Genomic DNA, 25,779 nt, shown 5'->3' with positions numbered 1-25,779 from the left:
ACAGCTTGGGGTGGGAGGGAGGTTTACCAGAAATGCTAAGTTACAACAGGAACAACACCTAGACAACGTCATTTGTTTCAGTAGAGCATCATAAAGAGATTTTTAGACTGCTGGCAAATTGCTAAGGAACTGTCTGCTGCTACCTGTACTGCCATTAGTCTATGGCTGCATGCACCACAATATACAACAATGTACAACCTATTGGTGAAGGTAGTGTACCTCTCCGGCAGTAAGGAATCAGATGCAAAATACTTAACCCTGTGTCTACTCCCTCTATGGAGGGCAATTCTTACAGTAGAGTATGTACAAAAGGCAGAAGTAATTTCATTCACTAAACTTCAGCTGCACTTCATGGAAACCAACTCACTGACTAACCAAGCTCTCTTTGAGACCTGAAACGAAAAGGATGGTCAACACTCACCAGCATTGGAGGCGCCAGAGCCAAAACCTGGCTGTTGGCTCAATTGCTGTCCAAACACAGTACTGCTTGTCACAGAGCCGAAGGCAGGAGGCGCAGGCTGAGAGCCAGATGAAAACAGTGATGTCGACAAAGATCCAAAGCTGGGAGCATTTGGCTGGCCAGGGCCCTGGCTCTGGCCAAATGCTGGTAGCTGACTGGCACCAAATGCTGGTCCAGCAGCAGGCGCTGAAGACCCAGACCCAAAGACAAATGTAGAGGATGACCCTAAAGGAAAAGAAGAGAAATTTCAGTATGTGCTGAGTTGTTTTGTTTGTTACAGAGCTTTATGTTTGAAGCCAAGTAGGTAAAACAACAAACAGCACCTCATTCATGATAGGAATCCTACCTTTTCTTGTAAGTTACATGAAAAACAGCATACTTAAAGGAGTCAGACAACGCACACCTCAAACACGGGTTGTCTAGACTCAAATTACTGTTAGCCATTCATGCTCTAGAAGCAGGCTCCCACAAAGAGCACAAGCTGATTTGTATTACTAAGACTTATTTATACCACGGGTAAAGAACACTCACTCACTTATTTGTATTATTTTAAGCGTTCAAAACACAGCTCCTGATCTATTAGAATGAGGAGAACGCCAATCTTTCCTCTCATAAGCAACTGCTCCCCTTCCTCATCCAAATGTTTACAATTATCAATTTCTGGAGACCACATCAGGCTTGCAGGGACCTAACTGAGCTACCAGAATAATTCTGTCTCTCCATATAATAGCAAACAAGCTCATTCAATTAGCTGCTTTGGTTCTGCATGGCAAGCAGAAATAATGAGAAAAAAATACAGGACTGAGCTGTGACTTCAAACATACACACTTCTGCTGAGCAAAAAGAGACCTTCTAAATAGCGCTATTAATCTAAATGCAATTTAAGCAGACGTCACGCAACATAAAAATACCAACTGCTGCAATGTAACTTGGAATGGCTGATTGTTTTTCCAGGAAGGAAAACAGAAGTTAAGACGGACTAAAAGGCATTCCAGTACTTTTATGAAGATTTGAAGATTATGAAGACCAAGAAAATGAAGGACTGGCTATCGTGCTCATTAGAAGTCACGCTTTACAAAGCAGCAGCTGCATATATCAATACTGTGTTTGTAATATACACTTGTGAAGGGTGGATAGTACAAATCTTGATGTTATTTACAACGCTCGAAGAGTTTTAGGTATGGGAGAGAAAAATTCAAGTTAAAACTAACTTTTAACCTTCAGCACTGGATTGATACTGAGAAGAGGGAAATTCATTCTCACAATGACAAGTTCCTATGCAAATGAAAGCCAGTAAAGGATTATCCAATGCACAAAATATCACCACAGCCAGTTGATCCCTAAACTGTATTTCCCAGACTGCCTCAAAACTTGACCTGAGCCCCAAGCATTAGCACTGTTTATATATTGTTGGATGTAAATATTCACTACTTTTCTCAATTTCCATGCATTTTCCCTACCTGTTCTCCAGGAAACACTCTTTCCCTGCTCCACTTTTGTGATCTAAGAGCAAAAACAAAAGCACCTGCTTAAATGTACCTGTTGAACTCGATGTGGCCGTGGCTCCAAAGGTAAAGCCAGAACTTGCTGCATTGCTACTGTTGGCTCCTGAACCAAAGACAAATGGATTAACTGCTGCACCAGTGGTGGAAGATGTGGTGGTGGGTTTGTTTTCTTGAGAGAAGCCAAATGACTGAGATGCTGTAGATTCTGCAGAATTGCCAAAAGCGGTGCTGCTCACAGTGTTGCTGGCTTGCCCAAACACAAAGGGAGTGGGAACTGGTGCAGGGTTGGAGGAAGAAGTGACGCTGCCAAACAGGCTGCTGCTGTTGGCTGAAGTGGCAGGTACGGCTGCGCTGGAGGAACTAGAGCTCAAGAAGCTGAAGGATGGCTTTGCTGCTCCTTGATCTGAGAGGGAGAACAGAACATAAAACGCTGCAAGACGGCAAACCAAGCGCAACAGAGAGATCCTGTTCCAGCCACTGTACAAGGAGAAATGCTGGACGATGTCTCAACTATTATCCAGCTACTGTGGATTACATAAAATCCAGGTTTAATACACTGAACGCTGCCATGTGCAATTAAAGGAATGGGAGAATTGTGAAGAATGATGACACCACCACAGTTCTAGGCTTTAGTAGTTACGGACACCAAGCACTGGCTATAACAACTGGAACCAGAATGAACCAGTACATCTCAGCTTTTCAAACAAAACTATTCTTCAGATGCTCTGAGAAGAACAACATGCATTACCTGCAACACTTCTGTAGTTTGCTAAATAACACAGCAAAAAAAAAAAACCCCACAGTGGTACAGCTGCTTTTGTAGCCTCTCCTGAAATTACAGCCCTGTGCCTACAGCCCTAAAGCTGGCTAAGCCCATCATCCTGCAGCCTCACTCTTTTGGCTTAAGCTCACTGTAATTCAGTACTTTCAAGACCTGCTTTTGGGAGCCACGGAGAACAGCCCCCTGTTACAGAACTGTCACAAAGTACTGAGTGCAATTTTACATTTAAAGTTATCTTTTAAAGTATGCAGTTCTTCAGCTTTCCCTAAGCTTCTGCTCTCTCATTATTACACCTGACCCTGTTCTTGATTTCCCACTGCTGTTTTTCCAGAAGTTACGGACCCTTTTCATCTATGCCACTTTTAAGGGACTCTCTACTGTGCTGAAGAAGGCTCGTTAAAATCTCATTTTTACACAAGGTGTTTCATCAAATTTCCATGGTTAAATCAAACTCCAGAACTTCAACTCAATCATAAGAACCATAACCCCATGCGCTGCTTTTATTCTCTCTGTTCCTTCCCTTATAACTTCCAAAGTTAGTAGAAGTGAGTAATGAACGCTGTTCTGCAAACCATGGCTGATAAGTCATGAAATCAGAATCAGAATTCTTCCACATGGCAATTGTTACTAAAATCTTTCAGCCCGCTCTTTCCGAAGGTTAAAGATGCACAAAACTGTGTAGTACCTATTAAGCAATTTCCACACCTTCATGGCAGTAAATTGCAGCAGCACAGCTGCAAGAACACATGAATGAGACACCTCCTCACATCCCCTTTCACTATGAAAACCATCGCATGAGGCCTCTGTCGCCATGCTAAAGACTGTACCACCAACTATGCTGCTAGCACAGAAACCATACAAACCATCCATGCTCATGTGGGATGCAATACAGGTTCTTTAATGTGTGACAATATGTATATATTTTTTGTCTAAACCTAGTCTTAAAACTCACTGAAATCAAAACAGGAATTCTACTAATTGTCTATACGTCAACAACTGGAACACAAATCACACTGCACAGAGTAATTAAGCTTTTTCTAAAGCTCCAGTACATGAACCCAGCAACTCCTACAGATTCTGTAACTTATGACTTCAGAGGTACCATCTGAGGGACTTAGACAACTGAAGACAAAAGATATTCTGCTTACCTGAAGTATTGGCTTGGGCCCCAAATGAAAAAGTTGGCTTTGCCTGCTCAGTTTCTTTCTCCGATGGTTTAACAAAGCTGAAGTTGAACATAGGTTTTGCTGTGCTTTCTTCTTTGGTACATTCAGGCTGCCCAACGGAAAAGACAGGTTGTGCCTTTGACTCTTCATTCTCAACTTTCTTCCCAAACAGTAACGGAGGAGCAGAACTGACAGAATCCTGTTTCTCTTCTGTCCTTCCCAAAACAAACTGCGAGGCAGGAGCCGACTCCACGTTACCAAAAGAGAAGCCTCTCTTTGATGCAGGAGTTTCGTCCTTTTTCTCATCTGATTTCTTAAATGCAAAAGAAGCTGATGCAACTTCATTTTCTGCCACAGTTCCAAAACCAAACCAGACATTTGCAAGTCTAAGACTGACAATCAAAAAACTGCATTTTTCTCTCCAAACTGCAATACAGCTCTGACTTACTCAACTCAGTATGAACTAACACCAGTTAATTTCATGAGCACCACAGAAGTTAACTTGCAAAAGAGCAGATACAGACTCATACAGGAAAGCATTTATAGCATACAACATAGATTCACCTTGTTCATCACTGATGTTGAAACAGTGCTTGGTGACGATGACACAGTACTGCTAGTCAGAAAACTAAAGTTGAATGGAGCCAGAGATGCAGTACTGATGGGTAGGGATATTTTTGGGAGTACCGGTTCCTCCACTTCCTAGAGTTGTAAAGTAAAATTTTTCTCTTTTACAAAACATGCTACTTTCTCATCCTGCTCCGCTCTGATTCGCTACAACAGCGAATTTGGAACAAATATAACATTTAAAGTATTGTGTACTGAACCCACACAACAAAACACAAAATACCTACAAAGAAAACTACAGATGAAAGAACATTTACTCTGGTAAATCCAGCCTATACCACATGTAAGGATGCAAATCATATATCAGTACATCTTAAAAACAACAGCGTTTGTTCTTGCCTTTTAAGCTATTTGATAACCAAGACTGAATGAGTTAGGGTTTAAATGAGAACTGCCAATCTAATCACAGGCTGCACAGAAGCACCAAGATCTAAATAGAAATGAATGACTAAGCAGAGGGATAAATTGGTACTACAGACATTCAAGCGTATCCTACGACTTACAAGTGTTTCACTATTATGGTCTGAAAAGTTAATGGAACTTAGCTATTTTTATCTGCATCACTATTTTATTTGAATTACATAAACATACTCCATTGTTTATGATTTCTTTATATTGCATCAGCTAAAAGACCAACATAAAGACTGACACTAAAGATACAGTCATAGGCAGCTCAGATAACATCCAATCAGAAAAATAATCTTGAATATTTGTGGCTACAGTTTGATAAAATAGATCTTTTCCCCTTAAAACAGGAAAAAAAACCTTTCACTACAAGTTCAGTAAGTATCAGCAATCCTAAGTCATCATTAGCAGACATGCAGAACACCATTTTCTAATTCTCTTTTGGACTTCTGGCCCGTACAAGACTTAAACAGGAAAGAATAAATTCAATAAACTTTGTTTACATACTTGACACTTGTTTCAAGTATCACTGCATTATAGAAACCATACAAACCTCCACCAAAACATTCCTACTCTTTGGATACCTTGAAAATTGTAATACCAGGCAGAGGAGAGACATGGTTAAGCAGATAAATCAGCATATTCTTTCATATAATTTAAACTATAGAAATGAAATTGCAGTGAAATTCATGGCTTCCATAGCAGTTGTTACAAGATTTCCTCTTCTTGTATGGTATTCATGGGAAAAAGAAAGAAAGAAAAAAAAATAAATAGTGTGTTATTAAAAGCAATGGGAGATTTAGTTGAGCAGTGAAAATATTTAGTTCAGCATCTTGTTATGCTACACACTATTTTTGAGTTCCCTCTAGTCATTTCCTATGGTGGAACATGATGAAGAACTGGGCCCCCTACTTAACATATTTCCCATTGCTACCAAGGTAAAAGGTCACCAATACACAGGAATGTTCACCTAACAACATGAGTCATGCAAATATCATCCTTTACCTGAAGGCAAATTCCTGCCCCTTAATATTTAAATCCTATCTAGCTTTCACTGATTTCTAAACATCACATCCTTCAAATATTCAGAACACACTGAGGGACAAAAAGTCCCTCTCTTTTTTCCTTCCCCTGTCTAATAGGATTTTTCATTTATTTTACCAAAGCAAAATGTTGGCAGAGAAAAAAAAGTCAATTAAAACAAGTTCCCTCCTTTGGCAAAGATGTTCACACTAAAGACAGAGCTGAAGACAGCCACTACTATATCTGACTTTAGAGACCTCAACTCTACTGAGACATCTTGTCTAGTACATGGTGCATTTAATGCATAATAGCAGTATATAATGCACTCAAGCTCACTAACCAAGGGACCATGTAAAATCCACTCTCCTCCACCCTTATCTAACAACTATTCAGTAAGGATAGAGTAATTCTTAAATCTGCATTCTCCTCCAACTTTGTCATGGCCGTAGTTGATGCCACTGTCTCCTTGGAATTCACAGCTCAAAAATTTCTCTTTAAGACTGGTGCCCTTTCTCTCTCTTCTGAAGAAATGAGACAAGTAGGTTTGATTATTTGTTTTTAAATCGCTGCCAAGTGGTACAACTTTTCAGATGACCTTCTTGGAACAGGACCAATATGGGAAGTTGGTTCAGAGCCTTGTCAGGGTAGTCTGCTCTTAGACAGGTGAGGGAGAGCAACGAATGAGTTGAATTCCAAAGAAATATTCCATTTACCTATATTTGTCCCCAGAAGCTCTGTTCTTGTTCTGACACTGTTAGAAACAAACAATAATACAGCCACAGAAGCCTGCTGGCATAAACACATCAGATGGAGAGCAGAATCAAGCCCACTGAATCTTTTATTGCAGTCACTGAGATGATACAGCTACATGGCAGTGCTATAGCTATCAGCTGCAACAAAGCTACCTGGAACACAGTCATTTTTCATAAAACATTCTCTATCCAAACAGTGGAAGAAAATAGGAACAAAGAACCATTTCTTCCAGATCAGCAGAACTTCGCTTCTACCAGGTCTGAACCACAGTGCAAGTCTGCTTTCACAGACACAAAGGTTAGTCCACAAAATACTAGTCCAGTTTCTAAGGCAGAGACAAAGCTTGCAGTGGTGATAGAGTGTTTAACTTGGGTTTCCAGTATGGTAGCACCACAAAGGTCCAAAGGCTTTTGGCCCTGAAGACCTTTTACTCCATTTTGAGTATAACATACAGAAATCCTTCCTTTAGACTTAACACCAAAACTTTGGAGAGCTCCAAATAGTTCGGGGAATAACAAAACCCAGCAAAGAAAAGTCAGGCCAATTACAAGCATGCCTTGCTCACTGTAGATTCAACCAAGTGCTTGGATCAGATCAAGAAAAAGCAGAACGATACACTTTTCCCCGATACTTCTGTCTGCTCATTCCCTCTCTGCCCTGGAGCAGTCAATTACGCATTAAGAGAGCACAGCAAAGACACCACTCTCAGCTGTAACTGCTTTTGCAAGGCCACATCTTCTGTCTCAGAAATCCCAGGCCACAGTCTGCTAATTGCTAACAGGCTGAAGAGAGCTTTGCAACCCCTTAATGATAATAACCCTGACAAGCCAAAGAACAAGGCCGACAGTGAAAGGAAAGAGACCTAAGTGTCACTCGTTTCCTTGCAGAGGCATTGCCAAGGAGAAAGTGTTTAAGAATTTGCAAATGCAACTGAGCAGGACAGCTTGCAGAGGTGTTGGAGAGTGTTCACAGTCAGCCTAAGGCATGGTGGCAGCACCCAGGCAGGCATGGAGGACATGGGGACAGCACCACTGTGCTACGTGGGGCTCTTACACCTCATCCTGAGATTGCTCTAAGGGTCAGCACCACTCATTCCTGCCTTATCCCTGTTTCTGACCACATTTTGCTTTGGTTGTGATGGCTTTGGGATCCTTTGACTGACTTCCAATTGTTTTTCGGCCACTCCATATCTGACTTTTTGACTCCTCAGATGTTTGATTTTGGCTTGTATGTTCTGCAATGCCCTATTCCTACATCCACCCTCACTGTGCTTTCCTGTGTTTCTTTGAGTCCTAATCAGGAGGCTGTCTGAACTGATAAATGCCCCCCAAGGCATGGTCCCAGCTGCAGGAATACAGTTCTGCAACCTTTTACTTTTATGTTTCAGCTGCATCCTATTCTGTCTCAACTCAATTTATAAGCCAGTGTTCATGGAACACCGGTGGAATTTCTGAAGTGCATTTACATGTGATTGTTGGCTTGTACTTCAGGCAACAGAAGCAAATAAAAACTGAAATTCATTGCAATGACCTAGAGGTACAGGAAAGCAGACCTTGAGTCTTAATCACTTGAACACGCCATGAATGACTTAACAAATTAATATTAAAAACTGTAGGAAATACAAATCCTTCTCAAAATAATGTTCTAAACAGCAGAGAGTGGTAAAGAAGAGTATTTATGCTTCTGTTCTACACAATTAATATTATTTACTACTTCAAAAGAAAATCACTGACAAAGCTGGCTACAACATAAACATAATCTAAATTTGTTGTCAGCTAATAGAGGCCATGTGCGCCATCACCTGGATGTGAGAAAATGATCAATTTTCCTGTTACTTCTGACTACAATGTCTCAGCAAGATACAGAAAATAAGAAGTTTTCCTGCCTTGTCCTTCTCCTTCAGAGCATTTTCATTTAGTTCATATTCACATTGTTTAAAAACAGAGCAAACTCACGCTGGTCATGCTGGAACCACTTAACCACTCTAGTGTTTTACTGGAGCCTATTCTCCCTCTGCATTGGAGACTTCTGAGCTATAGGGAAGCTGGAAGAAGATTCAAAACACTGAACAAAAACAGATGGTTGAGAATGGTGTGCTAGAATAACTCCCAAACACAAACACATAGGAGAAAAGTCATGTTAGGTTTAAAAAGAGAGAATACTAACCAGGTCCCAGAAAAGTCTGAAAAGCTGTATTATGTTTTTAAGTACAAGAAACAATAATTCACCAAACTTTCCAGACATAATTTGATGATGCTTCTGTCTCAGGTGCAGAGAGAAGAAGAATTTGTTTAAAGTGTGCCAAATAATTCACCATGATATTAAGTTATGCCATCTGGAAAAGGGATATAGAACTCAGATTTCTCTCAAGATCAGATTTAGAGAAAGCATCTCATACTTTGATAGGCCATTTAAAAGCAAACATCTTACAGCCGACCCCAGATGCTTTCTCTATTTGTATCAAGTGCTTATTAAAGCTCCTCATCATAAGTAGGTTTTTGTTTTCCAGTCTTTTTATTTCCAAGGGCAAACACAGATGGTGCACAGCAGCATAATGCAGGAAGGACTCAGGCTGAGAATGAGCAGCAGTGTGGCAGAGGGCTGTCCCACGTGGGGTGAAGCTCAGGCCTTGCAAGCAGGAAGATTTCTGGTCATGCAGCATTTGCTAATAAGCAAATGTCCTGTAAGCACAGTCTCGTGGCTTCAAGGTACTGCAGTTTTTCCTCAGAGTCCAATAAAGACCCATCAGGGATAAGCAGCATCAAAGAAAATTCTAGTTAAATAATAGTGAAAAATGTGGATCAGAACTGAAACTGGGGCCCATAAAGGGTATGGAATACTCATCCTTGGAGATTTTTAAAACTTGATTAGACAAGAATTCCAGTAACCTGGTTTAGCTTTGAAGCGTACCCTCCTTTGAGCAAGGCATTGGACCAGAGGACCCAAAGGTCCCTTCCAACCTGAATTATTCAATACAGCTAAACGGCACTAGCTGTACTGATGCAGAGCATTGGGAAAAGACAGGCAGGTAAGATTTGCAAAATCTGTCAGCCTCAAGATATCAAACTTACACTTGCAGGGCAAAGCAACAATGGAAGTAAGTTTCATCATCCTTCCCCACCAACAGCAGTATCACAGGTATCCCACTGATCCTTCTCCCCAGCCTCTGACTCATCCATAGCATGCTCTTTATGGCAGGGCTGAAGTAAGAAAATCCATTTCCCTATACCCTTTCTCTGCTCTTTCCTCCAGTACCTCCCCAGCAAAATTTTCACATTCCCACTGCGTTCACCTGAGCTCTGAATGCCTAACAAGAAATGCAAAAGCATCTAGCAATCATAATAGGTGTTAAAATCCTGCACGTTGTTTTTACCTGGTGTAACAAGCAACCATGAGGCATTATGCAACTGACCCAATTTGAGGCATTTAACATACCAAGGCTTAGCAAAGAGTGCCTGCTACAATCTACAGATTCTGTTCCCAATGAAAATCAGTAACCCTGTTACTGGAGGCAGAGCCAGACCCGACACGTCAGTGCCGCCTATCCATATTTCTAAATAAGTTGTGCAGGAAACATATTAGTTTCTAATCTTGCTGCTTCAGTGCCTAAATGAGCCTCATCACCATAGCAACAGATGGCTTCACAATCTTTAATGCCTTTATTTTCACAAGTCCTCTGAGAAATAGAGGAGGACAGCTGTCCCCATTTCACAACTGTGTAACTGCCAGGCAAAGAGGCAAAGTAATTTGCCCCAAATCCTGCAGGAAATGTATGGAGAGCAGGATGTCAGGGCATCAGGTTTCCCAGCCTTCCTACACATGCTCCAACCTACCCCATCCTTACTGCTAAAAGTACTTCCTACATCTATGGATACAGGAGCATGGCCTTTAAAAAAATGGCTTTTCTATTTGAAAGCTTGGGTCTCCTAAAAGGCTGGCCTGTCTCTGCAGGGAGATGACCTACAGAGGAGGTCCAAAGGGCAGTGGAAAATGGACTTGGCCAATTCATTAAGCCGGAAAGCAGTGATGCCATGTGTAAATCTCACAAGTTTCATAGCGTTTTAAGAGGCTGCTAAGGGTTCTAATTCTGTAATTCCTTTCTGTTGTATTTGGCAAGCATCTGGCTTTTACTCTGTCCACAGTGTGCACTCCAGGGAACAAAACATTAAGGAAGCCAGCAAAACCAATACTTGTCCAGTTGTTCTGGATGTGTCAGATCACAGCAGATTTTCCCAGGCAGGCGCAAACTCTGCAGAAAGCCATATCTCCCCTTCCAATGTCATCTGAACTTGTATTTTGTTTTAATTCAGTCTATTCTCCTTCCCAGGCATAAAACTTAAATTTCCAAATTTGGGATATTCTGATCATGTCCTTCTATGTTGAGCTGTTTCAGCACAATTCATTGCCCAATCAAGATAGGTTTCTAAACCCATTTTATGTTGTTCTGTTTCCTCTCAAAGTTCAGACATTCTCTTGATTCTCTTATTTATAATGGCTTATAGGTAAAACAAATTTAACTCATGCAATTTGTACCTCTATTTTATGAGGAGAAAAAAAAAAAAAAGAAGAAGAAGAAGAAGAAGAAGAAAAAGAAGAAGAAGAAGAAGAAGAAGAAGAAGAAGAAGAAGAAGAAGAAGAAGAAGAAGAAGAAGAAGAAGAAGAAGAAGAAGAAGAAGAAGAAGAAAAGAAGTAAGACAAGGTTCATTTATCAATATAATCTTTTTCGTTTACAATTAGCATCGGAGTTGTATACAAAACATCTCAGCCCTAAAATGCCTCTACTTATCACAGCAGTCTACACTGTTTATATTTATGAGGCAATTTGCATAAATGCCTTCAGATTGATGCGGCATTTATATTTATTTCATTTTTCTACTTCTGGTATTTTGTGTTCCTCTTCCCTTTATATTGCCTTTTTGAGAAACCTGCTTCATTCATCTCTCAGGAAGAACTGCTTTAAGAGAGGCAGATGGGAGCACCTATAAAGTGAAATATCGAAACTGTCTCTACATGACATAAGCGTCCTCCTGGTACTGCTGAATATTACAGCTTTTAAAAGTCATGTTTTACTTTGGAAATAGAAGCAATTACTTTTAATTGTAGTTCTCAGCATGAAAAACTTGGAAAAGGGATGTTTTTCTCCTCTTAAAGTCAGATCCTTATATTAAAAACAGAAACACTTCAGCACACACTGAGAAACAGGCCATAGTTACCCTAGGAATATACAGCAGCAGCACCGTTAAGCATGACTGCATTAAAAAGATATGTTAAGTGTGAAGTTGCCTTAGGTTTATCTTGGCTGTCTTAACTCTGATGAGATTAGAGTTGCAGAAGCAAATGCAAACTGCCTGTCCCTGTTTTACTACAATAAACTTGGAGCTTCTTTAAACTACCAAAACATGTCAGTGCTTCACTGTATTGCCCTGTTCTGAATGTTATAACTTGGTTCTTCAGTTATGGAGAAGGAGTTGAAAACCACGACAGATGCTTTAAACTAAAGATGGATTGCAGAGCTACACCACTCAAGACAACTGATGCTAGGAACAGAGTTCAGCTCAGGCTACGCAATTGACCTCTTCAGTTCAAATATGCTGTGATGAAGTCTATCAAGCAGTCTGCTACCAAAGAAAAAAAGTCAAGGCAGCACAGAGGACAACACGAGGATGCTGTGGCAAAAATAGACATAGAAACCAAAGGATTCATGTCTATGGTGTGGAACAGTTAAACAAATGGACTTCTTGATGGATGTCCCAGCAATGGGGATTAGTGTTGCTTTTGTAACACTAAACTGAAGGTTTAGTTCAAAGGTTGAACGTCCACATGCTCATATACAGAAAGTGTAAAAATGACCTGTCTCCCTTCATAGGGGTGGAAATTAAACAGCATTAACTAGTAACTACTTACTGTGGCATCACACACCATCGAAGAGAGAAAATAGAAGTACTTTAAAACATATGAGGCGCATAACAATTTGATGAACAGGCAAATTCAGCAGTCTTTGCCTGAAGTTGAACAAAACAGGTTTCACGTGTCAGTTTGCATTTATGGTTACTAACAACAGCTATTGGCAAGGATTAGGTCACCAAAAGTAATTTAGATGATAGAGCACGGCTGGAGTGGCATACTCCCAATCCATTTTCATTCCGTGTATTAAAACAAACTTCCCTTAGATTTCTACTTGCATTTCTCTGAAACAGTCTCACTAGAAGATAGCACAATTGAATTAACAACTGCTTATATCAAATGCATTTTTCTTGCATGTTCTACCTGCCCAGAGGTATGTCTGAAAGTGGACCAGAGTTTAATGGAGATGAATTTAAAGAGCACCTGGAGACAAGCAACCACTAGTCACCATTATCCTTCATTTAAATAGGTATTGGAAAACAGTATCAAAATAAATTGCTTATTTGAAAGACCTTGGAATCAGTTTCCTATCCATATTCCGTACTATTTAATTAAGGAACAATACCATTTAAGTGTGGGTTGTCACCCTCCGACACTGTGTTCAACAGAAAATTGAAAACCAGAATGCCTGCCTACGCTGTTGAAACCCAGTGTCGAACACATTAGAGATTTGCTGATTTATAAAGCAACAGACAGAGAAAAACAAAAAATAATACAATTAGAAGCCTTAGAAACTATCCTATTTCATGAAAATAGTTCTGTGTATCTCAATAAAGAGAAACAATGGTTGTAAAAAGAGATAGTGTCTCAAGAGGTTGCCCTCATTTATATGAGATTGTCATCACAGACACATTTTATGAAGGAGTAGACAACTTATTCTCACAAACACACAAAGAAAGGATATACGTGGCACTCAGTCTGCCCTCTTGCCTGAATGGGACTGGGAGAAAACAGCTGGTGCAGACTGAGACTATGAACATGGAACAGCCAAAACAGATGCATCTGTCAATTCCTGACAGTCTAAATGCTATTGAGAATATCTCACACGTTGGAAGGAGCAGTGCAGAGCATCTCAAACATAAGTCAAGCACTTTGAGCAGAGCTGCCTACTAAGTTGAGCATAGTGGCTTTGGTTAGAAGGTGACAATGAGCAGCACACTGAAGGTCACCTCTCGATACATTTTCTCAAAAGAGACACATCTCAAAAGATTTACATGTATGGTTGGTGTTAGGAACAACGGAAATTTAGAGCTGGTACAGTAGAAAAGCCTGTTCAGGTAAAGGTTCAGATGCTGTACTCCCTAGTATTAATTCAGAATCTCTGTTTTATTCTGTGGCCTAAATTCACACTCATACTTATGAAAGCAGTAGAAAACTTCTTGATTTACTTATTTTTCAATCTTGCTCCTCACAACAAAAAGCAAACTTAGCAGCTTCTGACCAAAGCAAATTGGAGGTTCTGCAGTTAATATTGCCTTCACATTAGTGCACATACATAAAATGCCCCTTGCTCTTCCCACTGCTCATGCAGTCACATTTTGCAGTCTATTCAGCAGGTGATGCAGTAACAACTGAACACTGATAAAACCTTGACACTAGCTTACCAAGAAGGCTTGGGCGCAAAGCTAAGCAGCAGCACGTATCCTTACTTTCAGCAGATGGACAGAACTACTTCCAGAGAGCTCCCTGGGGAGCCCTTGGCCAAGAAAAGCTGCAGATTTCTAAATGGGCTTTACCAGTTACTCTGCTCTTGCTGTCACAAAGGTCCTTCTCTCAGTTGCTTTCCTCTTTAAGCCAGCAGTAAGGCACCTCAGCAAACGTCCAACCACGTGAGATGGCAAAAATTCTGCAAACATCTATGAAGATTACAGGCATGTCATGGGGAGGTGCTACAGAGGAGAAATTTCTTCACTAGTTTAGTTGGTTTGGATGAAGTAGGTAATGAAGTAGATAATACTCATAACAAGCTTTCCTGGTATTCTGCAGGCATAGACATAACTGACTTCAGAGATGAGCTGAAAATAGTGACATAACTGAGCATACTTCCAGTATAAGTGATACAAATATTTCAGCTTTATTACATCTGCTGCTTAGCAATCGGGGAGGTAAAAATCCATGCTTCTTTGGCTTCAGAGTGACTTCGCATGCTGAACTGCCTTCAGTTCTAGTTAGTAGATAGCAAATTTTGCTTTATGTTAATAAAATGGACAGAGTTTTAAGACAAGTAAGACACATGAAGTAAAGGAACTCATCTATAAGGGAGAATTAAGAGCCTCCATAACCTGTCCAAACCACTGGATGACACACTTTTGCTTCATCTGCACTTCCATGCCAGAAACCACTTTGTTAGTCTGCCCTTCTGCTTCTATCTGTCACACAGCAACAAAATGCAATGGAATATTGGTGGGAATTTTCATTCTCTACTGCCGTACCACCACCATCTGCCTCTAATGTTGTAGGCCAACAAAGTAGGAAGCATTATTTTTGAAGCAGACCTCATATTTCACCAATGTGGATGAATTATCATTAGTTTTGTTCAAAATTAATTTTAGGTGGAATATATGCAGCAAAATAAGAAACCTTTTCCTCTGATGAGAACCTTCCTGTGAACTCCAGAAGCATGAAGCTCATACTGAGCTTCCCTGTGTCGATGGATCAGCACGAGTTCCATACAGAGCAATTTCATACACTGCTGCATCAGATCTCTTAGAAACAGTACACTTGATATCTTAAGTATTTCTTGATAGTGATTCGTATTAGGCAGTAGAACATCCTCCTGAGAAAAGATAAGGCAGCCTTATTGTTGAGAGCATATCAAACCAGGAGAGCACAATACTAGAAACCATATCCAGAGAATAAAACCTGTAACAGCCTTGTTGATGACTGAATAAGGCTATTCCATCTTTAATATCTCCAGCGATGCACAAGCCCTTAGGAAAGCAAAACGGATTCATATCTAACAAGTCACAATATTAAATTCATATTTTGGAGGAAAGAAAAAAAAAAAAAAGGGAATTCTTCTTGCTATCCTAAAGATAAAATGAGGTCTATCTAACTACTAGCACTACTGTGGGACTTTAGGACTAAATTTTAAACAATCTGCCATTCTAATATAAAATATGAACAAAACTACTGAATGCTAATTTTTTCTGAACTAATACTTGACATATTTCTCCTTCCTTTATTCACATTTTTCTTCTCCTTCTTTTCCACTGTAAGTGGACTCACATAAATACTGTTCCATTACCTAAATTCCCAGTCCAAATTACAGCAGTTATTCCTCTAAGGAATTGCTGAGTTCTGAATAATAAGATCTTAGTGAGCTTTCAGCAAGAAACCAGAGAACAAGGTGCTCCTCTAAAGCAATATCAGAATTGATTTCTTTACATTTGTCAGAAACAACTGGAAAGAAAATGTATTAAGTACAGCACTGTCAGCCACAATCGACTGAAAGCCTGGGGGAAAGAAATTGCTAATCCAGGACCCTCAGAGTCTTCTTGACGCCTACTTTTCACAGAAGATCCAGCTGTTCTAGAATTCAAGCTGACCAAAGCTTTCAGAAAGAAGACTGCGAAAAACTGTGGCCAACCCAATATTCAGAAATATGGAACAAACAGATGCCAAGAACCCAATCTACCCTTTTCAGAAAACATGCCAAATATCGTTCTCTACTTTCCTGTATTCCCTCCTGTATAAACTTGCTTTTTTTATTTTTATTTTTTTTTAAGAAGGATAAAGAAATGGTTATATAAACGCACACAGAAAATGGTTTAATTTAAAGAAAAGCTGTGCTCTAAAAGACCAGGAATACTTCACTTATGCTTGTAGAAAAGCATCATAAGCTACTCAAGTAACTCCCAGACCATTTAATTTCAGTAAAAATCACCTGAAGGAAAAACCTGTGAATGAATATCATGATTCCTAGCAGAAACAGCTGGCTTTACACCAGAGCTAAGCCCTCCATCTCCATCCACTACATAGAGTGAAGCAAGACCAAGAAATGCAGATCATGCCCAGAAAACAACCTCAAAATACAAGCGTGAAATAACCACAGCCTATGCCATTTCCTCCCCTTACTTCAATCTTTTACCAACTTCTGATAAATTAAATTAATTTTAAAAAGCAAGAGAAGTTAAAGCATCGGAATGAACATACTGAGTTGATCTCTCTCTTCCCAGATGTACTGGTTGCTACCAATTTCCCGTGAACTTATCTATGTTAGCCAAATAGGCACCTGAATAGCAACAGGTTCTCCTTATGCCACAGAAAATGAGAGTGCAGAGTGCATAAAACTGTTATTAAATGGAGCCAGAATCTGTCAAACAGTCCTTAGATAAGTGACTCAAGAGGAAAAATGATTTGGGACAAAGGCTATGCCTTTTTTGTTACTGTTGTTCCAAAACACTTTCCTTGTGGGTATTAACAGTTCAACGTGAGTTCCTCCTGTTTCAATCCTTAGCTGCTTTTTTCTTCCTTTTGAAGTTTTGCCCAATCACTTATAATAATAATGAATAATTTACTAAAAGAAAATCAAAGAAAACATAAGTCTGTCTTAATATTGGCATGTCAAATGATGTTTAACAGTTGCTTAGCACCACGGATTTCAGTAGAGCATTTCCTCATCCTCATTAGTGTAAGTCAGAGAAGCAGCAGCAACACAATGAAACATTTGCAGAATTTTCTAAGTGGCTTACTTCATCTAAGAGGAACAGCACTTCACTATAATAGGAATGATTATATGTGGATTTAGCTCAATTAAGCATCACCTTGGTAATGCTCTCTCTTTTGTTATCCAAACATCCTTGTGTATGTTTATCAGGACGACTGAAGTTTGCCCAGGAAGCCAAGTTAAATTTCTAGCTTTATAGTTAAAGGAGCCAAGTTTAAAGAAACATTTCAAACACGTACTGGCTGTATTCCCTGACAAATCCCTTCCACCTTTTTTCTGAACCTTACCCACGAAATTAAATATATTAGGTTGCATGATCAGAGAAAGAGTGGCTGGTCATGCATTCCCACTAAGCATACAAGGTACCTATAGAAACTAAGAAAGACTTCTCCCAGGCAGCTGCACAGATAAACTCATTTTTCAGAGTTGTTCTGGACTCTATGCTTCTGTAAAAGATAATACACATTTCCAGATAAAAATCTCATTTCCCATCTGTGCTGCATCCGATGCATCATGACAAACATCTTGAATAAAAAGAAATATAAGGGACTCCTAGAAATAAAGTATAAACTCAAAGGGCATTTGATGGAAACTTCAAGAACAACTTGTGAGTGGTTTTTTCATGTTTTGTATTTGCACCTATGTGGCATATTAACTTGGTACCAGCCTGCACATGCAGACCCCAGAAAATTATGCATGAATGCTCTGTGTCCTATCATTTATAGGGAGCAAGTTCCAAACACACTGCCTACTTTTTCCTTGTCAAATGGCATACACAAGAGGCAGTGTTTACCATATTTATAACACAATGTTCAGGTTTGTAAGGCTTAAATCCTACCTATGGCAGCAAAATTATTCTGTGCTCAAGTTACTCATGTCCCCTCGTTAACTCTTTACTACAATTGGTGCCTCATGGCAGACAAGCAAAAATCTAAATTCCTGCATTAAGGTGTCATAAATCACAGTGTGGCAGACTCAGATTACACCAGGATTCATGCAGGCTTTTAAAAAATTGCATAGTCAGAATGAGCAAGCTAACTGCTGGGAGGTTAAAAACCATGGCATGTCTTTGCGGCAGCTTTTCCTCTTCTGGTCTGTGTCCGGACAGTTTCTTAAAGCTGATCACACATTCATGTGTTCAAAACTAATAGTGACAAAAGCAAAAAGATAAACAAAGAGACATAGCAAGTTCTCTTAAAGCATTCTGAATTCATAAAAAATTAAGGTGATAAACAAGAAGTACAAAGATCATGCTCCTTTAAAATAAGAAGGCTCATCACGAAAGAAAACTCAAACGACAGTCACCTCACAACAGAAATATCCTGGTTTTCAATGTTTCTTTAACTATTCAAGCGCTCCAACAGCCAATAAGATCAAAACACAATGTATTTTTAGTAAGGTACCCAAATTTGACGTATTTCATAACAAAAACTCTCAGAGAGCATTCTTGTTCTTCTATGTCAGCTACTGCATTTGCATCAGTTTAAGGGCAAAGTTCTTCTAGTTCAGAAGAGAGCAAGCAGTGCGTCATAGAATGGCTCAGGTTGGAAAGGACCTTAAAGAAAATCCAGTTCTAATTCTCCTTAATATTCTTAATATTTTTTTCCCCACTGAAAAGGACCGTGCTTAGTAGAAAAAGGTTTAGATACCAGTCCCATGAGGTCCTTCGACAGTGCTAGTACTTATTTTTCTCCTTCACAAGGTCATTTAAATTTCAAACATTAATTGACGTGGTCCTTCATGTCAAAAGAAAACAAACTTGTTGTCACTCAGTCCATAGGTTTCAGATTACTTCTCAATGAAACATCTTCTTAGACATTTTATATACATTCACCCAAAATGGTACATGAAAAGAGGTAGATGTTCCTATCTTCAAGGAGCTTAATTCATCTTGCATTTTATACCCCTCTGGACAGGAATTAAATAAAAAATACCCAAAAAGAAGCATAGAACTTTCATATGACACGGGAGGAAGAAGGCCCAAAATGAAATTATACTCCAAATAGAACAGAAATACAAGCAAGCACTAGCGAGGGGACAGTTCATCTTTTTGCAGTAGAATTTTCACCTTCAGCCAGGAATTGCTGCCCCTGAGCCTTCAAAGCTAGCTGAAAGAGAGAAGCCTCAAAACCACTTGCTGGGAGACAGCATCAATTCAGCCACAACTCAAATAGGACAGTCCTTATGCAAGTCACAAGGCAAGTCTGATACTCAGTAGCACTTTGAAAGCAGTAACAAAACATCCATTCACTTATGTGGGTGCCATTTTCTACATAGTGCCAGTACAGCATTCAATTGGGCGATATTCTGTGACAGTAGATATGCTCTCCATACAAGTGAAGGTGTAAGAATCATAAAGTACCTTTGTCTGGAGATCAGCTAGAGCTGAACTGTTGTTGGTAATGCACTACATTTTCTCCACTGAGTGCTAATAACTTGATGTATGTGCATTTGACTTCTGTTTTGTATCTCTTCCAAAACAGAAAAACAAGACACTGGATGTAAGAAGTAACTTTTTTACTCTAAGATAAATCTACTCCAAGATGGCTTATGAAAATGGCTAAAGCACAGTGTTATGTACAGGAATAAAATTTATATACTTACTAATAAAAACATCACTTTACTAAAAAACAGAAAAAAAAAATATTTTTAATCTTCCATAATAAAAAACCATGTAACTTTCCTTTACACCAGCAGCATATGTCCAACTAAATACTTGGATAGAAAATTGTTTCTTATTTTACCTTCTTCAAACTACTTGATATAAAAATCTTAAAACAGATTCCATACACTGGCAGTGAAAATTCATTAACAAAGGTTTCCCTCAGCATCTAAATCAGAGTGATCTTGGGTAACACAAAATCATAGATTCATGAAGGCCGAAAAAGATCTCCAAGATCACCAACTTCAAGAGACAGAGGGAAGCAGGAAATTTTATTGAATAATAAAACGTGCAGCACGTGAGGCTGGCGCATAGTGATGAGCAAGCAGTGGATGACGGCGTCGCTGTGGGACGGGTGGTGATGTCCCCCAGTGAAGGCGAGGCCCAGCAACACGGCCAAGCCCTGGTCTGTGACATCTCCGTGCGATGGATTGTGACTGCTTGGCCCACACTGCTCCAATGCGGGCGCAGCAGCCCAGCCCAGCAGTTCGTGCCTGGCCTCCAACCGAGCGAGTGTGCGAGGACTGGAGTGTGGACAGGGCGAGTTTTGGAGCTGGAACGTGATCTGGGTGTTGCTTGCGCAGCACTCAGCCGCCGTCCCAGAGCCTCTTGAGCTGTACCCCGACCCTGCTGGTTGCAGGCGTCTGGGACATCTAGGAGAGGAGCGTGCAGCAGCGCAGGTGGGCAGCGTGGCAATGCCTGACGCCAGAAGCTGGGGGTGCTTCTTGAGGGCCCCTCCCCAGGCCGGCCTATGCCCGTGGGGACATGGCCTCTGCAGTGGCAGGAGGGGAACAGGGACCGGGAGGGTTTGCTGATGAGAGACTGGGACAGTGAGTGACCGTGGCCTCTCTCTGTCTTTTGCAGTTGGTGACACCGTCTTTCTGCCTGCTGCAGCACCTGTGAGGGGAGCAGCTTCCCGACCTCAGCTCTCCCCAGCCCACCGAACAGCCCGGGCCATGGATGCGACATCCGACTGGACCTGCCCCATCTGTGGGCAAGTACGGGAGGATGTGGCTTACGTGACCCCCTGCCAGCACCAGCTGTGCTACGGCTGTGCCGTCTGGTGGGCACAGAAGAAGCCGAGTTGTGCCATATGCGGGCACAAAGTCGCCACCATCCGATACTCGGTGAGGTCGGACGAGGATTACCTGGAGTGTGCTGTCCCGCAGCCCGCAGCGCACTCAGGTGACGGCCTGCAGGACGAGCAGGGGCCTGCAGAGCCGGTGCTCATCCCAGCTGAGCACAACTTCCCAGCCGAGGTCTGGGCTGCCTTCTTCCAGCAACATCCGGAAGACCTCGGACCCCTGCTCCGATGGCTGCAGGGAGAGATCCAGCAGGTGTCCAGCGACGACTGGTGGGAAGTCTACGTGGCACAGTGCACCACCGTGAACTTCCTGTGCCAGCACGGGCTGGACCAGGAGGCCTTGGTGCAGGCGCTGCAGATGACCACCAGTGGTGACGTGGTGCCCTTCGTCAGAAGGCTCATCGGCATCGCTGCAGCCCTGTACGGCCCCACCATCCGCCACCAGCTGGACCACCAGGACACCCGTGCTGCTGGAGGGAGGGAGGACAGTCCTGCAGCCAGCACCATCACCAGCACCTCCCATCAGGAGCCTCCTGCCTCGGGCCCAGGCCGCTCCACCAGCACCGCAGGGCCCAGCACGGAGCCAGGGCAGGCGGCCACAGCGGGTCCCTCTTCCCAGGGCAGCGACCGCTCGTCTGGGGGGCCCCGGCGCCCCCCGAAGAGGAAGGCCCGCAGCAGCCCCCAGGACTCTGCGCCGCCCTGCAAGAGGCGGCCCCGGCGGCGGCACTAGGCCGGCACCGCAATGCCGTCACAGCACGGCTCCGGCAGGCCGGGAGCCCAACATCTGCCTCTCGGCCTGCTGCTTATAATACCTAATAAACATCCCTTAAAACTTAGAACAAAAAGTCTCTGTGTTTTTGACAAGACTGCTGGCGTTGCTGTTCCTACCCATGCTGCCCATGCTGCTTTCTCCATATTTCTGTCCTTATAGATAGAGGGTGTTAAATTTCATCTTTGAAATTTAGGACCGTAAATCAGCATTCCTGATATTACTAATAAAAGAGACAAAGACCCTAATAAGCAGAAGATGGACCGATTATGATTGCATGTGATGACACTGCGTGATGACATCACAAAATCAGACCCCGTCCCAAACCATCCCACTGTGAGTAATGCAGGAACTCATCAGAGGAAGGAAAACACATGGAACACTAAAGAATCAAACTCCAATCCAATAGCAGCACATAGCCTTGAGTGATACCCTTGATTTTTGAAACATTTAAGTTACATCATGATCTTTTTTTACTTGAATCCCCCGATTTTTTTAAAATGGAGAACAGCTTCATATGTGATACCTCAATTTGCTTTTAAAAAAACTCCAAATAGCACGAGGCTCCTGTGGCTGTTCAAGGGAACACAGGAAAAATGAGAATTAATCTCGTATTATTCAATGAAGTGAAACACCGTAGCAAGCACACCTGTAATATACTTTCTGCCCAGTTCAGCAGCCCAACCAGCTTCAACAGGGATGAGGTGCCAACCATGGCAGAAGAGCTGCATCTATTCCACCTTCATTGTGGATCATGCATCATCTGGTGAGGAACTGGCAGAGCCTACGGCAGGGCCCTGTGGCATCAGCCCATCTGGGGGGGACCCAGTGAGCCTCCCACAGGAAGGCCAGTAACTACTAGGATCTGCCATCACCAAGGAAGACTCCACCCCACCAGCAGCAGCAATACAACAGTGGTGGAGCTGGCAAGACTGTGGCTGTGTGGCAGCTGGGACACAAATCAGCTCCCATGGACTCCTGTCATTGCTGTCCACTTCCACCATGGAAATCAAGCAGAAACAGAGATGCAGAATCGTGTTGGTGCTGCCAACAGCATAGTGGTCATTGCCTCCCTACCCCAAATGCTTTCTCCCCTTTTTCCTGCTGCTGTGCCACTGTTACATTTCAGGCAGGATCCCCGTGGGTCTCAGTGAAGGGAAGAGCAAATTTCTGCAACTGAGGAGAAAAATCACCAGGCTCTTTCATAGATGGTGCCAACCATCTGGACAGTAAGTCAGAGTTCTGCTGGACACTAGGCAGAACCAGCAGGGAGCCCTGGCCACTAAGGTGAATGGTGTCCTGGGCTACATGAGGGCAAGTGCTGCCAGCAAGTGAAAGGTGGTGATCCTGCCCCTCTGCTCAGCTCCCAAATGCTGCACCTAGAGTTAGGCAGCCTAGCACATGATGGGATAAAGATGCCAAATTCTGTGATGTCTCTTTGTGGATCTAGTTCAGCTTTACAGAAAGAAAAGGCCACAAGCGTAAAAACGAATCAAGTTGGCCTAATTTTATTATGAACTTGCATCAAGAGTGGGAGCAAGACAAGAAAAAGCCACCAAGAAAATGTAAGGAAATAGATTCTGGTAAAATACACTTTTCTTTTTGATATCTGCAACATATGCATGTAGTGCAGAGCCAACAAAATCCATCAAATTCAGCAATGGCTGCATACATGACCATGCATATGTTGATTCACAAAATAAATAAGAAATCCTAGTTCAATTCTGCATCTGATGACGGTACTCATATTAGCAAACAACTCTCTGGATACCGAAAATAGATTATTTCCTTCCTCACATAGCCACCTTGGATATTTGAAAAACATTACCACATCCCACCCTGTCACCTTCCCTCTATGCTGAGAAATTGCTTCATTCAGGTGTGTCTTTCCCACTTTGATTATTCTCTTCTGTGAGCTCTCTATAGTTTGTTCACATCTTTCTTTAGCGTGATATCCAAAACTGAGTAAACCACACCAGGTGAAGAGTTTGGCAGTATCTCAGGTACTCAGCAAAGCAATTACTTCCCATTTCTGCATCCTAGAATTATCTTCTTTTGTTTGTTTGCTTTGTGTGGGGAGGTGACTTTACAAGCTTCCCCTTCCTATTGGTCTGTTTTCCAAAATGCTTATCAGTCTTATCAGTTTGCATAGATCAGCAACTGCAAAGTGCACAGCTGTAAAGAGTATTTTTCCTACTTTCTCTTGAAACTTTGAGACATTTACTTTAACTGTACAGCTACATGATCTTTCAATGTATTCTCATGCACATTTCTCCCTTTCATTCTCAACATGCAATATGTGGATTACTTTATTATTTCACAGATTTCAGCTGACCAATACCACTTGCAGTAAAAGAATCTCCTTACATGTACATACATAGATACTTATACCTATGTACACTCCACATATATGACGCATACAAGTTTTCACATTTATGTATACACGCACTTAGATATTGTGAATGCAACCCTATTCCATACCTTGTATTTGCTTATTATATTATTGCATTGCTGACAGCTCAAATGCAATATTCTTTCCAAAAATTTGCTCGCAATGGCAATTACACAAGACATTATTTGGAGTCCTGAAGGAGGAAAGGAATAGAGTTAAATACGCTTGAGAAATACATCCATGAAAATAATCAAGCCTGGATTTTTCCATGACAGAAGGCATGCTTAACACAAGTTAGAGTGCAGAGGCTGACATAAATTCGCCCCTAAAGGCCACTTTAAAGTCCTTGCTCACTTTCAGACTAGGACTCCTGTGGAAGTTACGTTTCCTCTGGGCTCAGTGATGGCCCTCTGCACGAAGGGAAGTTCAGCCACCTAGGATGACCCCTGTACCACTGCAATCACACCATGCTGTAGAAGCAGCCCAAAGGAGAAAGTCCAAGATATGCATCAGTGGGATTGTTGGGAAAGCAGACCTAACTTAATGTCACTTTGTATAAGAATGAAAATAAAAGGTCTTTCTTATACGTGGTAGCAAAAAGAGAATACAAAAGGGTCCTGTACACTTCAGACACTCATCAGCAGCATGGGGTAAGTGGTTCGGGGCTGCTCTTCCTGGTTTAGAACTGAGGCTCCCTCTCCAGGCATATTTACAGCCAGAGAGAAGAGCTGTAAAGAAACCACCAAATCACTTCTGTTTTGACAAAAATAAACTACCAGAAACTTTCAAACAGCTTTGTTGTATCTTTCCCTTCAATTGCTGCATGCGTCAACAGGAAGACTTATCTCCTCAACTGGGTATTGGATTAAGCTCATATAAGCAGAAATAAAAGAGGAAATCATAATCATGTGAGGCCTAAAATACTTGGCCTCCTGGTCTCTGGAAAGACAAGTCCCATTTATCAACAGGAGGCAGTTTTATAACCCGGAACAAACTTAGGTCAGTGGTAATATTTGTAGGCATGTACCCACACAGCAATAAAAAGGTTAAAATACTTCAGTGGTGCGGCTATAAGAACTCCAACAATTTTCATTTCCCTGGCCTTTCCTTAGAAAGATTCTGGGAGATGTACCCCCTGGAGTATAAATTAAGGAATAAAATCTCTAAGCTTGTACAAGCACTCTCTGGATATTATTGGTACAAGATAGAAGAGGAAACAAGTAATGTTCAAGAGTAAAAACAATGCTGTGGTTAATCAAACTGGGGTGGGGAGGGGAAGAATCCTTCTTGTCTTCAGTATAACTGTGGCATTTACTTTTTTTTTAATGTGAAATATGTCTTCCCCACAAGAGACTTAGGACTGACAATTATAAGAGGAAAAAGAATGTTTTAACACTTTATATTCTTATAAATCAGTGTTTGTCTGTGATGTTAAACCCCTCCTGCCTTATGAATCACCAGCCTTACAGGTAGAGCAGAGCATTCCAGAAGAACCCCAGACTCATCTTAAATTGGACCATAAACCCATTCATGCATCAACTGTATGGAAAATGTCCTCACATAAAGCAAATGAATGGAA

The 25,779-nt window shown here is 41.4% G+C and overlaps 1 protein-coding gene across 2 annotated transcripts in view; it reads right to left on the bottom strand.

Annotated features, from left to right (window-relative positions):
* The window catches only part of LOC146752328 (nuclear pore complex protein Nup153-like), a 128,269-nt gene that overhangs the window by 1,431 nt on the left and 101,059 nt on the right, over window positions 1-25,779 (bottom strand). Inside the window, exons 4-6 of one of the 2 annotated variants that reach the window (XM_085532009.1) lie at window positions 3,895-4,225; window positions 2,000-2,368; window positions 422-685 (exon numbers count right to left, since the gene is read on the bottom strand). In XM_085532009.1, the coding sequence (XP_085388135.1) occupies window positions 422-685; window positions 2,000-2,368; window positions 3,895-3,985 (724 nt within the window). In that variant the 5' untranslated portion in view covers window positions 3,986-4,225. Of the gene's footprint in view, window positions 1-421; window positions 686-1,999; window positions 2,369-3,894; window positions 6,093-25,779 lie in introns of those variants that run through there. The other variant, XM_085532010.1, reaches the window with a different exon arrangement.

The sequence above is a fragment of the Coturnix japonica genome, unplaced genomic scaffold (assembly GCF_054131305.1).
Source record: "Coturnix japonica strain WE unplaced genomic scaffold, WE-NBRP24 Scf046, whole genome shotgun sequence".
Classification (NCBI taxonomy): Eukaryota; Metazoa; Chordata; class Aves; order Galliformes; family Phasianidae; genus Coturnix; species Coturnix japonica.
The sequence above is the reverse complement of the archived record's forward strand: the minus strand, read 5'-3'. Positions and strand labels throughout refer to the sequence as shown.